This window comes from Strix uralensis, chromosome 21, assembly GCF_047716275.1.
Source record: "Strix uralensis isolate ZFMK-TIS-50842 chromosome 21, bStrUra1, whole genome shotgun sequence".
Taxonomy (NCBI): domain Eukaryota; kingdom Metazoa; phylum Chordata; class Aves; order Strigiformes; family Strigidae; genus Strix; species Strix uralensis.
Genome location: NC_133992.1, coordinates 8645128 through 8659292, shown reverse-complemented (window position 1 = coordinate 8659292; position 14165 = coordinate 8645128). Strand labels below are relative to the sequence as shown.

Below are 14165 nucleotides of genomic sequence, written 5' to 3'. Positions count from 1 at the left end.
CGGGGTCACCGCCCCGCCCCGCGTGCGCCGGCGCTGCCGCCCGCGCGGCGCCTTTAAGGGCTGGCCTACGTGGCAGCAGCAGCCGAGCGGCGGCGCGGCCCGGCCCGGCGCTCCCGCCCTCCCGCCCTTCCCAGAGAGCGAGGCCGGGCCCCAGGCGCGTAGCAGCCGGCAGCACCCCCCTGCCCGCCCCGCTCCCGCCGCCATGGGTCAGAACGACATCATGAGCACCGCCGAGGACTTCGCGGACCAGGTGGGTGCCCGCCCGCCTTCCCTCCTCCGGCCGTGGGGCCTTTGTGCGCCCGGCCGCTTGCTGGGGTCGGCGGTGAGGGGGCGCCCCGGTGGGCCCCGCGCTGAGGGAGGGAGGGGTGGGGGGCTTTAGGCCGCCGCCCTGGTTGGGCCGCGCTAAGGTAGGCCGGGATGGTGGCGGCCTGCTGCGGGGTCGCCGCCTCGGGGCCTGTCCCTCCGGTGGGGCTGTGGGTTTCCTCGGCCGCGTTGTCTCTGAGGGGCGGCCGGGGGCCCGGCTCCCCGCCGGAGTGGGGGCGGCTGGCGCAGGCCCAGCGGCCGGGTCCTTGTGGGAGCGGCTGCCCCCTGCCTTCATGCGAGCTCTGCGGCTGCTCTCGAGCCGCTTGTACAGCGAAGCAGAGTTCTCCTTGGGAGCCGGGCTTCTCCCTGGGAGTGAGTAAATGGAAGGAGAGCAGGAGGCTGAGCTGCTCTCGTCTTCTTGCAAGCCGTCCAGGCTGGCAAGTAGGGCATAAAGGGGTGTGGGAAACCGGGGCGAGGTGGTGGTGACAGAAAAGCAAAAATCTAAACTCTGACCGATATCTGGAAACCCATATCTAGAAGAGGCTTGCCAGCACCACCGTACTGTGCTTAGAATTGGGGCAAAAGGAAAGCAGGCAAGCTGATCTTTTTGTAATCCTTTTTACATTTATTTCGGTGGAGGCCCTTACAGATTTCTCTGTTAAATAGAAGTTTGTGATCTCTTATATGTGAGAGCAGGAATATTTTGAGTGAAAATAGTTGATCTGCTGGTGACTGTGTTAGATCTTCACTGTCATGGTGATTCATCTAATCGAAAATAAGAGGCAGCATCTAATCATAATGCAAGTTCTCTGGAAAATCTGATTCTGCCTGGTTCTACAACTCTGACTACTGACAATGTGAGTTGTGTGCTGCACGTAACACGTCGCAGCTCTGAGGGGGCTGTGCTCCCTCTGTGTCTTTAACTGCGTTTCACTGGGAAAACCTGTTCTGCACTTCCTCCCCACCCCCAGATGGAAGACTCGTTTTAGAGACAGCTTCTTACTGTGTGTGGAGTATTCACTTTAAGGGGTGTCTGGATCATCTTCGTCATCCTCTGCTTACCTTCTCCTTTCACTCCTTTTAGAGGAGAAAGTAAACTATCGCTGTAGTGTTCAAATTACTTGCCAAAATTTACAACACTTGTCCTGACCTTTTTATAACACCTCTATTTATTCCTGTGTGACTATTTCTAGATGTCTTTAACACCCCTTTTTTCATACGACTGAAAGCTCTTTTGTCCAGCTAAAATGCTGTTTGCTTCCTCATGAAATGAGTTTTAAATGACACAACTTTATTTGTGCTTGGCCACATTCTATTTAAAGATGAGTCTTTCCTTTAGCTGCAGGATTGGAGCATTTGCATACCCTTACCCATCAGATTGCAAAACAATTTTTACGGCTTTCTAAGTAACTAACTACTTGGATAATTCCATCTTGATTGAGCTGCATTGTAGCTCAATCAGATATTTTCAGTACTGTGTGTGTTGCTAAAACTCAGTATCACACCAGTGTAGGAGTGGAGAGATGTACTAAACAATAACCTTTGGTATATATTGCAAAGTTAACACTTGGCACTATGGAAACTGTTAGTTCATCTTGGATTAAAAAAATACTTGGAACATTTGGACTGAGGTTATGTTGAAACTCGCCTTGATGGAGGCAGCGGTAGTGAAGCTGGACAAGGGCTGTTCTGGGAGCTGAATGCCTCCTCAGTGATACCCTTGCTTTCTCCATTCCCTGTACTAGTGTGCTCAAGACCTAATGGGTCTTAATTTCTGTGACATAAAGCCCTGTGGGAATTACAGGTACTTCCATGGTTTACCAGTAAATCCTGAATGTTTCTTACAAAAGCAAGAATAATCTGTTCCTTAAGTTCAAGTGCTAAAGCTTAACTTTTCTCAAATACTGTAACATCCCTTTCAATTAACGAATTGGGCCTTAGATGCCAAGATACTCAGGAGTAGCAAGTTGCTCTTAATCCAGAGGTGAGCTAGTGTGCTGAAGCCATGGTCCTACCAGGCAGCTAAGCTTGCCTGACAGCTAGCTATCAAGGAGAGGGGTTGTCCTACTTCTCCCAAGGCTACGTTCCCCTTTTCTCTTACACTAGCTCTCCTGTGTCACTGGACTGGAGAGCCGAACTGGCAGGAAACAAAATTGAGTTGGTTTTTTTTCCTGTTAGTTCAGTTATCTCCCAGTTAAGGTCAAGTGAGCACCAGTGCTGGTGGTGGGATCACTCGCGACGAGAACTTGCCGTTGCTTTGGCTTGGCTGTAGCAGGGGTTTGTAGCCTGCAGGTGCACAGTGTGGCTGGTGAGCTGTTCTGATGTGCGCTGTTGGCAGTTTCCGAGGGCTGCAGTGAGGAGACAGCTACGTGGTGGGTGTTGGGGGGTGGTCCTGCTGATTTCAGAGAAGGCAACTTATTAGATACTGGGGAGGGTGGGAGAAGCTATTAAGGGTTCTTAAAATCTAGGTGATATGCAGTGCAAGGAAATCAGGATCTTGGTTCAGAATGATGCCCAGCTACAGGCTTTATGGGTTGGTTTGTTTTTAAGCTCCATAACACCAGCCCAATGCTAATAATTAAATAATTTTCATACTCGAAGTTAAGCCCTTTTTTAGTGATTCTTGTTAAAATATTATGTGCTAAGCCCTTCACTGCAGTCACCACGTACTGCTGACATTATTGTACTGAAAAGAGCTGTATCTGGGGTCTGTAGTGATTGTTTAGGGTTACAGAACTGGTTGTCTCTCCTCTGTAATCCCTATAAGAGGGAGCAGATCTCAAGCAACTTTTCTGGTGTCTATAATAATCTTTAGGAATGTGGGTGCCTGGTATTTCTGCTGTTCTGAAAAAAAAATTATGGACAAAAATTCAAGACTATTGAGTCATTGTACTGCAGTGAAAGGACTCTAAGGGAGAACCAGACTCTGGGGGTTTTATTTAATTTTCCAACATAAATGCTGATGCACATTGTCCAGCTAATTCTAACATCTCTGTATCCTATTTTGCAGAAAACAGAAGGGAGGAGAAAACACTTAATTGTTAATCTGAACATTTTTGTCTTTTAAATCAAAGAACAGAATTTGGAAACTCTCTTGGTAACATGGTCATGTCAGTGCACTGATTCTTTATAGTTATAAGCCACATAGCCTAATCTGATTAGGCTGGGAAAGAATCTTCCTGTGAAAAGATAGCAAAATGGAATGCATGACTAATAAATCCCATTTTAAAGATTTGCTTAATAAATAGCCTTTTGGAAAAGGGAATTGGTATTAAGCACACCTTAGGAGTGAAAAGCATTGTCATGAGAAATTTTCCTGCAATTAAAAACCTGATTAAGACCGCTGGCAGTGTTCTGGTGGGTCAGCGCTCTCTTGTCTTTTGAAATAAGTGGGGAAGCTTCGGTTCCCAGTTCTCACAAATAACTTGTAGACGCTGATTAGCCCAATGTGGTGGGTGTTAATGTCCTTGTGATTATAAGGTGGGATCTCCTTAAGTGAATATATACAGGTTGGTGAAAGGAAGTGATTTTTTTTTTTTCCCCCCCCATCTGCCTGAGGATTGAGCATCCTATTCCAGGAAAGATCACTGGTGTCCCCGGCTGCTGGAGGTCTCTGTCCTCCCAGAACAAAGCAATCCCTTAAATGAATATAAGCTAAATATTTGGAATGTGCCTTTATCAGAAGCTCTAGATTAATAATGCTGTGCAGCCCACACAAGGGCTTTCTGCATCAATTAGCAGACAGCTGTTCACCATGACCATAACTTCTCTGATCCGAGAACACACACATGTACACACACACAGGTTTTTGTGTTTGCACAGAATGTACCTAGGTGACAGCAAAAATTCCCAACTCCTGGCTGTGTATTGGTCTTTAAAAACCTGTAATTATGCCATGGTATACACACTTTTAACTAAATGGACTGGATTTTTAACAAATTTGAGACTGCTGGAGGTGGGATATAGTTTAGAAAGTGTGGTAAGAGTCAAACAGAATCACTTTACTGCCTCTCTTTGGGCAGGCCTCTTTATGGGTTTGAATATTTCAAGCCTCCTTTTGAAAAATGCATTTTGAGCAGAGATTTGCTTTAGGAATCCCTGGATCCTCTTGTGCATCTTTGCTTGTTAAACTAAGAGGAGCATTTAAATCTGTCTTTGCTTTTCTAATCCTGTTAGAGGGGGAAGTGGCAACACAAAGCCCTTCTGGTGTATGTTAGTGATTTGGCTGCCAACACAGAACCAGCTGTTCTTCTTTAAAGTAGTTTTACTTTAGCATTTTGTTGTCTTTTCTCAAGATGTTTTGCCTCTTGCAAAGAGGCAGGATGTGCTAAGAACAGTTGATGCAAAGCCCATAGCAGAATAAACCATCCAGTTACTTGGTGTCATGAGTTTAACGCTGCCACCTCCATGAATCTCAGCAGTTTTGTTTTGCCTTGCATGTATTGTGCTTAGTGGTGTGTGTGTTTCAAGTCCCCTGTCGTAGTTGGGTATGTTTAACTGCAGTTATCAAGTTTCCCATATGCACTGCTTTTTTTCTGTGTGAATCATAAAGGAAATAGGAAGTGGTCTCAGTGCAGTGTTTGAACCACATGTTGCTAGTGATGTGCAGGGACAAAACCAGAGTGTCTGGTACTATTAGTTCAGTCCCGCTTCTAGAGATCTTCTGTTTCACATAAGTTACTCTGTCCTTAGTTAAATTACTTGGGTGATTTATACCTGAATCCTTTAATTGTAAAATTACTTGATGTCTGTTACGCTCTCTTGTTATTGCATAATTGTGTTCTTCCTTTCTCTCTGGATCTTTGTGGCTAGTTGTTCTTTTGGCTTGGAGTTTTGTTCCTGGAGTCTGTTTCTGAGCCTTATTTACTTAAAACTTGCTGTGTACAGAAGTTTCAACTTGTGTGTGGCTCAGTAAATGCAGTTATGTGAGTTATGGATGTCCGAAGATGATGTGCGCCATGATAAGGTTGCTTAGCACTGCAGCTGCCTTAGGCTTCAGTCTTTCTGACTTGTCTTAAGCTGATTGGATGTGCACACTCGTGTTTAATAGATGGCATTAAATTCCCTCTATGTGCCACGAGAACAGGTAAATGTTAAATGCCACCTTGGCTCCTTCACTCGGACTGTTGGCAGTTGTTGGTTTCAGGGCAAGAGAAGATGAGATCAGCTCACATGACCGACTTCAGAAACAACAAAGATGAGGCCTGGAGGCAGATACCTTCTCTAATGTTTGCTGCTTTTTTCAGCCTTTCCACGGCAGTGGGGTGTTTTTCCCTTTTCCTACAGATGGCCAGCACTTGTCCTCTTTCATTTCATTCTAGACCAAAGCTGCCTCATCTGTGTCTTGACAAAGCAGACTTACTTTACAAACCACTTTTGGTTTTGTACTATTTCCAAAACAACTTTATCCTTAGTATTCCTCAGCAAGTTTGCCCAAATGCACAGTGAAATCCAGGAGAGAAGAAAGCTGTAAACCAAGATGTGTGTCTCATTCAGTGACAAAGATCACAAATTTTCTTCTGACTCATTCATCCAACGGTTGACATGGCTTAAAGCCTGAAGTGGCAGCCCTGAGTCAGAGTACAGCTGCACTTAAAATGCACTTGATTAACTTGAATCTTGACCCTTAGACTCTGGATGTGTGCAGTACAACTAGTGTAGTTTGTTCCAATATTAAGTGTTTAATTAACTATTAAGTGTTTGCTGGATGATTATTTTTCTTGTGATAATCTTCAGTTACACAGTAAGCAAGGCTTGTCATTTGCATAGGATTTGGAACAGCTTTTAGTGTTTACTAATTACTTGGGGCAAGAATAAACTGTCAGGAATGGCTTTAGTCTCCTTTCTGCACACGCCCATATATACTGAAAGCATGCAGTGCTGGTAGAACTTTTAAAAAAAAAAAAAATCCTGCCCAGAAAGAAACCAATCAGCTATATTGTTGTCTAACTTGAAGTCAATGTAAACACTGAATTATGAAGGAAAATGTTTGTGTGCCTTTTCTGTCTGTTTTTTATAATATAGCTCAATATTGTCTGGAAGACAGCTATACACGTGTGGGTTCCCCCACCCCTTTTCATGCTTGAAGTATTCCAATATTGCATAAACTGTATGAATCAATGTGCCTTACGACACATTGAACCCTGCGTGGGATAATGGGATTTGTTAACTGCCTCCTCCTCCTAGTTCTAACACGGAGATCTCTGCGGAGTCTGGTGGTTCCACATGAAGGCTCAGGGAATGGGCATTTACTTTCACAAGTGTCAACCTGCCCAAACTGCTCCTGTCATCTGCTGGATACTCTTGTAGTTAGATTATATTGATGTTTGTTTCTTACAGATTGTATTTAAACAGTAGCATACACTGACTCTAAAAGTGTCCTAGGGAGCTGGCTGAGCTGAACCTGTGCATGACAAGGGCCAGCCAGGTGTGTTCAGCACAGGTCGAGTTCAGTGACCATGCAAATCCTAGTGGAAGTCTCCATTAAGTAATAAGCAGTGCTGGTTAGAAAACTGGGTGATGGTTAAGCACTTGTTGTCATCCAGAGGCAGTAAGCTTTTTTGTGCACCTCGCAGTCCTATAGAACATGCTAGTCTAGGCCCTGTTTGGCAATTCTGTATTTGTTCCTTTATAATTATTGTAATTATAGAGCAAACTAACCAGGGAGCTTGCAGGATGAAAGGGTATGTGGGACCAGATACATCTTGAATTCCCAAGAACTAAGGCTCAGCATCTGTTACATGGTATAATTTCTTTTTAACTACTACACTGAATTGTATATATACATGCTTATTCTCTTTCTGCAGAGGATGCTGTTTTTAATGGAAATAGAAACTGTGTATACTTGCATAGAGGGGAGCAGGCGCAATTTCACACAACGGCTACGCTGCTCTGATAGCTGCTGCTGCTACACAAGTACACATGCTCTGCACTGTTGCTTTTCTGAGCCGTTAGAGGGAACCAGCTTGGCAGAAAGCTCATTGTTTTTTAATTTGTACAGAATCAGTCTTCTGTCAGCCTGACTCCCTGAATCAGTTTGTTACAGGGTGTTGAGTGCCTGAGCGTGGGGGTGGGAGTAGGATTGCCCTTTCGGCTCCTGGCTATCTGATAGTTGAGCTGTAACATGAAACCCTGAGATTAGCAAATTTAAAACCAAGGTCAGCCTTCATCTAGTAAGAGCTCCATCAAAACACGGTTCCTGTTGTATAGGGACGTGCTGGTAGATTCTGCTTGTCTCCAAGTCCGTGTCCAAAATGCTCTTTGGGCAGAGCACGACAGCAGGTTTCCCCCCGCTGCTCCCAAGTGGAGAAGAACTTCATTAAATCCAAGTCCCAAGCGTGTGTTTGTTCCTAGATGTTGATGACGCTGCGTGCAGGAGAAGGGCTGACCTCAGCATCTGCTGTGCATGGATCTGTTATGCCTTGTATCACCTTGCCTTCCTTCCCTGCTAATGGTGCTGGCTCTCTCCCCTGCAGTTCCTGCGGGTGACGAAGCAGTACCTTCCCCACGTGGCTCGCCTCTGCCTGATCAGCACCTTCCTGGAGGACGGCATCCGCATGTGGTTCCAGTGGAGCGAACAGAGGGATTACATTGATGGCACGTGGAACTGTGGCTATTTCCTGGCCTCCATCTTTGTGTTCATAAATCTCTTCGGACAGCTGAGTAAGTGGCTCTAAGGCTGTTAAGGTGGATGCCAGAGCACTCCAGTGCGTCTGCCACCCTGGCTCATGTAAGCACTGTGAATCATGTAAGCATGGGATGCTTCACTGATTTCTTAATAGACATTGGCAGCTTAGAACTGATAGTACTACATGGGCTGAATGAAACGAACTCTTAATTAACCTGCTTCAGCCTTTTCTGGAAGTAGTCTTACAGAATTTCTCGTGAGACTCTACCTCTGAGTCAGATGCCAAGAATCCATTAGGACAATCTGTTTTCAATTCTGTACATGTATCTATAAACACATACCACACCCCCTGAATTCTTTAAATGAATTACTCATGTTTTTCTTAAACAGGGCAGTGTTAAGACTTTCTCAGCCTCCTGTGCTTATGGGTATTAATCTCAATGGCAAAGTCTTATCCTGCAGTTGGTACACTTAAGCCTGAGAGAGGTACTTGTGTCAGATTTTCAAAGCCCAGGAATCAAAATAATCCCAGAAACAGAGCTTCTGTATGTGTGTTAGGTGGACTTAGGGTATCAGAAATGGAGAGAAGTAAAATTCCTTTGTTTATATTATGTCCCTGATCCACTGTTCTTAATTGCTTTGCTTATTTTTTGTCTTGTGTCTGGGTGTTTTTACCTTGTATTTTTGTGTAGTCAGCTTAATGTAGTTACCAGTCCTCATGTTAAAGTGGCAAAGGCTGTTAGTGCTTTGACAGAAGACTTAAGGAAGGATATAAAACAAAAGCTTTCAAGGAAAAAGGAGTGCAGCATGTTTGCCCTAACAGTTACCTCATTTAAAAAAAAAAGAATATCCATGATGAGTTTTCTTTTTAATTTCTTCTAATGCTTTAACACTGATAGCTGCTGTACAGTGCTGTGTTGGGGACTGCATTCAGCACTGTAAAATAAAAGATACTTCTGGAATTATAAAATATTTTAAAATACACTAAAACTTCTCGGTTCTCAAACTGATCTGTGCCCATGTGCCATTAAAATTTCCTGCCTGATGTTCTTTGTGGCACAGTTGAAAAGAAATGAGTCTGCTCTGTTCAAAACAAGTTAGTGTTCCTGCAGCATCTTTTCCTGTGCAAGCCAGAAGTGTAACTGTGTTCAATTTCCCCAACTCAGGCGGCTGTATCCTGGTGCTGAGTAGGAACTTTGTGCAATATGCCTGCTTTGGACTGTTTGGAATTATAGCATTACAGGTAGGAGGCTTAAGTCTTCAGCCCTTCTAAACCGTATCTTTCAAATCTTCTCTCCTAGCCCCGGTACTACCAACATATTTAAATACAACTTGCAACCCTGGAATTTTTCTCCACCCTGGCCTAATGCCAGTCCTCAGTGGCATTGAACTATTTTGCTGCTTCTGTTCTTCTGATGTGCCCTATAGATCCTTGGCTGTAATAGCAATTAATCAGCTGGAGACATTGATTCAATACTTGACCTTGACCAATTTAGAAGTAACTTGCAATTTACCTGTATGTCAGTGGTGTGCCAAATGTGGAACTTGCAGTTGCTTTGGCCTTCAGTACAGCTTTTATAAAAGACTCCCCATCACAAAGGCTCCTAGCTAGTAGCATCCTTCCTGTTCAAAACTGATGAATTTTTGTGGGGGCTAGAGCACAAGTCAAATTCTGGCTTCTGTTCCCTGTTTCACACTGACTCACTGGACCACGCTGATGTAACCTACCGTGTTTCCTTCAGTATAATGTAATTGACTTCCACTATGGATAGTATGGGCTTGAGATTATAACATAAATTCAGAATGTCAGTGTAATTTATATGGTGTTTTAACCTGTTTTATTCTTTGCCTAGACTATTGCATACAGCATTCTATGGGACCTGAAATTCTTGATGAGGTATGCCTACTTCTTAAAGTTTTTATCAAAACAGAACAGAAACTGTTGTCTGTCACTGCCACATGCTGAGAGGAAGTGATTGTTGTACGTAGTATTTACTAGAAGGATTTTACGAGTGATGCATTTACATTAAACAAGAAATTACAACACTTTAAGAAATCTGTAGAGTCTGTGTTAAGCCCTAGACAGCAGGCTCGGTACTGTAGAAGGGAAAGACTAATCCTAACCCACTAGGATCCGAGTACTTCTGCTGCTAACCTTGTTGAGAGCTTGCAAACAACTGTCTAGACTGGATCAGTGAGCTGCTATTTCCTAAATGGCTAAAATAGCAACTGTGCTTAGGCTTGACTGAAGCCATTTTCTGAGAAAACTAAAGCATGTAGATACTAGAGTGTTTCTGGGATTTTAAATCTTGTAACACCTTCTCTAAGTAGAAGACAGGGTTCTTGAGCATGAGCTTTCTTATCAAATCCTGAGTGATGGCTGGCTGTTACCTTTTCACCTCTCTCCTCTGAGAGGAGGGCAGGGGGCAGCACAAGAACTATGGGCTTACTACAACCCTGTAAATGTGTAACTTCTTTTAGCAGTACTGCTGCTGTTTTTGCAAAGCAACCTCTGAACTACTTTGGCAGATATGGCTAAACCTGAGGTACAGAATAACTCCAACACAACTAAAATCATGCTGTAACAGATGCTAAGCAGCTGTGCCTGAGCTGTGGGTGCTAGACTTCCCTGGCAGGCTGTACGTGTCTGCACAGGCTTATGTAAATTATTGTTGTGTACAATGCTGCCATTTCAGCTGTGAACTCAACGTGGACACATATCGTAAGGTGCAGAGTATGTCACTCCTAGCATGCAGGTTCTTCCACAGTTGAAATTCTTACATAAGACTTTAAAATCTATAGATGAGTGCAAACTGTAGTAAACTGCCTTCCCCCCCCCCCCCATTTCTGTCTCTCTGTAGGAACCTTGCCCTTGGGGGAGGCTTGCTGCTGCTTTTGGCGGAGTCACGCTCAGAGGGGAAGAGCATGTTCGCTGGTGTCCCCACCATGCGGGAAAGCTCTCCTAAGCAGTACATGCAGCTGGGGGGCCGTGTGCTGCTGGTCCTCATGTTCATGACACTGCTACATTTTGATATGAACTTCTTTTCTGTAAGTATCTGAGTATAAAAGTATGAGTTAATGAACTGGAATATAGCACCAACTTCCAGATTGGCTGCAAGACCTGATCAATGCTTATCACTTAAAGTCTATTTTTTAGTAGAATTAATATTTAGAAAAAGTTATTGGGTCATCTATACCATGACAAGCTGTTCTGCTGAACTTAGCCATGCTCTGTTCTGATGTTTGTGTATCTATTTAAGACCCATATGTAAGCTGCTGATTTTTTTCCCTTGCAGATTCTGCAGAACATTGTGGGCACAGCCCTGATTATCTTGGTGGCAATTGGCTTCAAGACTAAGCTGGCTGCCTTGACTCTAGTCATCTGGCTGTTTGGCATCAACATCTACTTCAATGCCTTCTGGACCGTCCCAGCCTACAAGCCCATGCACGACTTCCTCAAATACGATTTCTTCCAGACCATGTCTGTAATTGGAGGGCTCCTGCTTGTGGTTGCACTGGGTCCTGGTGGAGTCTCCATGGATGAGAAGAAGAAAGAGTGGTAACAGGAATAGCAACACTTCTTGGGACATAACATATTAAGTCCAGAACTGATTCTCTATGGATTCAACAAAAACTGCCAGCATTTTACACGTACATGCCCCCTTCCTATTAAAGGCACAGATGTTTTGAATTTGATTTACAGTGGCACCAGTAATATAATAGTTAAAATCCTATTTCTTCAAGGAATGTTGCCTAGGCTTATTCTAACTTCCTAGATTTGGAACTAACCCAAGGAACCTGCATTTTGCTGATGCTTCAGTGAGTTGCAGTAGAACAGTTGCTGTCTTTAATGTCAGCAGTGTTTTAAAATTTGAAGTACTGTGAGCAGATACAGCTGTATCATTCAGTGTGCTGTTGGGTTCTAGCTATAACTAAAAAAGTGGATCCCCTTTCTCACCCTCATCAAAACTGTCTTGTGCATAAGGAGTTCCATTGCTGGTTATAGCATTGCTTATCAAGGTGGAAAGTAGCATCAAAAAAAAAAGAATCACTGTTATTTTGCTGCTCAGAGACCTGTAATTCCATTCTGTTTAACAAGAGGGGAGGTCTTCCCTGCCCCCAAATAAAAGACAAAACCCTGAAAGTAGTATTACCCCCTCTAGGTAAGAAAAGGGAGAGGATTTTTCTAACAAACAGCCCTGTTCTGCTCTTGAGGGGAACGAGGGAGAATCCTGTATTGCTAATCAGGAATCATGTATGGCTAATCAGATTTCAAGAAGGAAGGGGTGGAGGAGATATCCCTGAAGAGACAGAGTGTTAGATTCTGTGAAAATTCTGTGCCAAAAGAACTCTTCATTCAGCATTCTTTCCCCAAAGCTGCCCCTCCTGAATTCCCACGAAGGGAGCCTAGTTGTGCTGCAGGTTCCATAATAAAAGCTCCTTTCTGCTATTAACCAGCTTCCATCCATATATGCCCCAAATTCATACCTGAATTGCAGGTTATTGGTGAAAGCGTCTTCAGAATTAAACTCCCCTTCCTCCCCGCACTCAGTACATGCAAGATGAGAGCGGTCAGTCTTCTACTCTATAGTCTTTGCTTCTTAGATTCACTTCTGCCCGTCTCTCGGCTGTAGGAGCCCCAGCTGACCGCACAGTGGAAGCACTGGGGTGCTGAGCTCGAGTACAGCCCCTTCTCTCGGCCATCTCAGCCCACACCCGAGATCCGTAGGGAGGAACCGAAGTCAGCCCTGTGCTGCCATAGCCCCAGGTCTCAACTCTGTACACCAACGGTTATAGCTGGAGAACGCAAGCGCAAAGCCCGCGCGGTGAATAAGCAGCCAGGGATGTAACTCGTGTGTTCAGGAGGAACTCCTCAGCTAACGGTGAGGAGAGAGGAAGGCCATTTTCACCTCTCAGTGCCACGACCTCTGTGCCATGAACATGCTTAGTGCTGCTCAGAGGAGGCATTTTGTCCTCTGCTAGTCAACTAGGTGAACCTGTTTCACTAGATAATGAAAGAATTCTAGAAAGCATGAGCCCTACCAACTTGCTAACATTACATTGATTCCTTGCACTGTTGTCTCCCTTGAGAAAGCTGCTCAACTGTTTGTTCAAGGAGTAATTCAGCTGAACACCTCCAGCAGGAGCTATTTACCAGGGCCTCCTGGTAAGGACACTAACCTGGACAGTTCGGCTTAACGGTTGCTTTTTAGGAGAGAAAACTAGGCTGAAAGAACTGATCACAAATAGAAGAGCACTGTTGGATGTTAAACTGGTGATTTCATTATCTTAAGGGGGAAAATAGCCTGTGTAATAGCAAGATGTGCTGCTGCTGAAGGAAACGAGTCAGTATGTGGGGGTGGATGGGAAGGGAAGCCAGCATTTAAGGTCAGGTCACATAGAAGGCTCTCTTTTTAAATAGGTTTTGCAAGTTTTCACCTCAAGTGTTCACTGTGCCTGTCTCTTCATAGCAAACCAAACTGGTCCTTTCAGTGATGGATGTGCAGCGCAGGATGTTTTTGTTCAGTTTCACTGCAGGTCCTAGAACGGTTTGATTACATCAAGGCAGCCATTCTCAGATATCTTAACTGCTGTTGATGTTCATAGTATTTATAAATGGAATAATAGAAACAACTCCTATACATAGCCCTTAAGTTGGCTTTCTCAACTTCTTTGTGTCCTAAGGAGCTGGATGATGACCAGTCTCCTCTGTGAAAGTCAAGTCCCCTTTCCAACAAGACCCCAGAAAAGGAACTGATAACCGTCCCTTGCAGCAGAAATATTTTGGTATTAAAGGGGCACAATTAAGTGGAGGGCATTATAAGATATTTCTAGGCAGCATGATATGCAGACTTACTAACTGTGAGTCCTGATGCAGAAGATTCTGGTTTCCTACATACACTGCTGTACTCGTGCATCTCCCAGAAATACAGTGACCTCTCCCCGTGGCTGAGAAGCTCTCACAAGCAGGATGTCAGCTATCAATTGGGTCTGCAAAGTGTTCTGGAATTCATCCTGAATATATTTTTTGCTTTCTATGTGGAAAAAGAAATAAGTATAAATTCTCATTTTATGCTGTATTTTGTACCTTAGTTGTGTTTGAAAATGTTTTGATTTTTGGAAACAATCAAAATAAAACAATGGCATCTTTGTATCCACTTGGCGTGTGTGACTGGTGACCCTCTGCAGCCAGGCTGCCTGGAAATGCTGGTTAGTGCTCTTGGTGCTTCTTCTC

At 44.2% G+C, this 14165-nt stretch overlaps 1 protein-coding gene across 1 annotated transcript; it reads left to right on the top strand.

Annotated features, from left to right (window-relative positions):
- The first annotated feature begins 33 nt into the window (after positions 1 to 33).
- SURF4 (surfeit 4) lies at positions 34 to 14088 on the top strand. The gene is made up of 6 exons (XM_074891270.1): positions 34 to 250; positions 7779 to 7965; positions 9097 to 9173; positions 9784 to 9827; positions 10792 to 10978; positions 11227 to 14088. Exons 1-6 carry the CDS (start codon positions 203 to 205, stop codon positions 11491 to 11493), a joined length of 810 nt encoding a protein of 269 aa, XP_074747371.1. The 5' UTR covers positions 34 to 202; the 3' UTR covers positions 11494 to 14088.
- The last annotated feature ends 77 nt before the right edge of the window (positions 14089 to 14165 follow it).

Coding starts and splice junctions, on each gene's coding strand:
- SURF4 (XM_074891270.1), top strand. CDS start 203: ATGGGTCAGAACGACATCATGAGCACCGCCGAGGACTTCGCGGACCAG. Junction 7,966..9,096: donor AAATCTCTTCGGACAGCTGA/GTAAGTGGCTCT, acceptor TCCCCAACTCAG/GCGGCTGTATCCTGGTGCTG. Junction 9,174..9,783: donor TTGGAATTATAGCATTACAG/GTAGGAGGCTTA, acceptor TTCTTTGCCTAG/ACTATTGCATACAGCATTCT.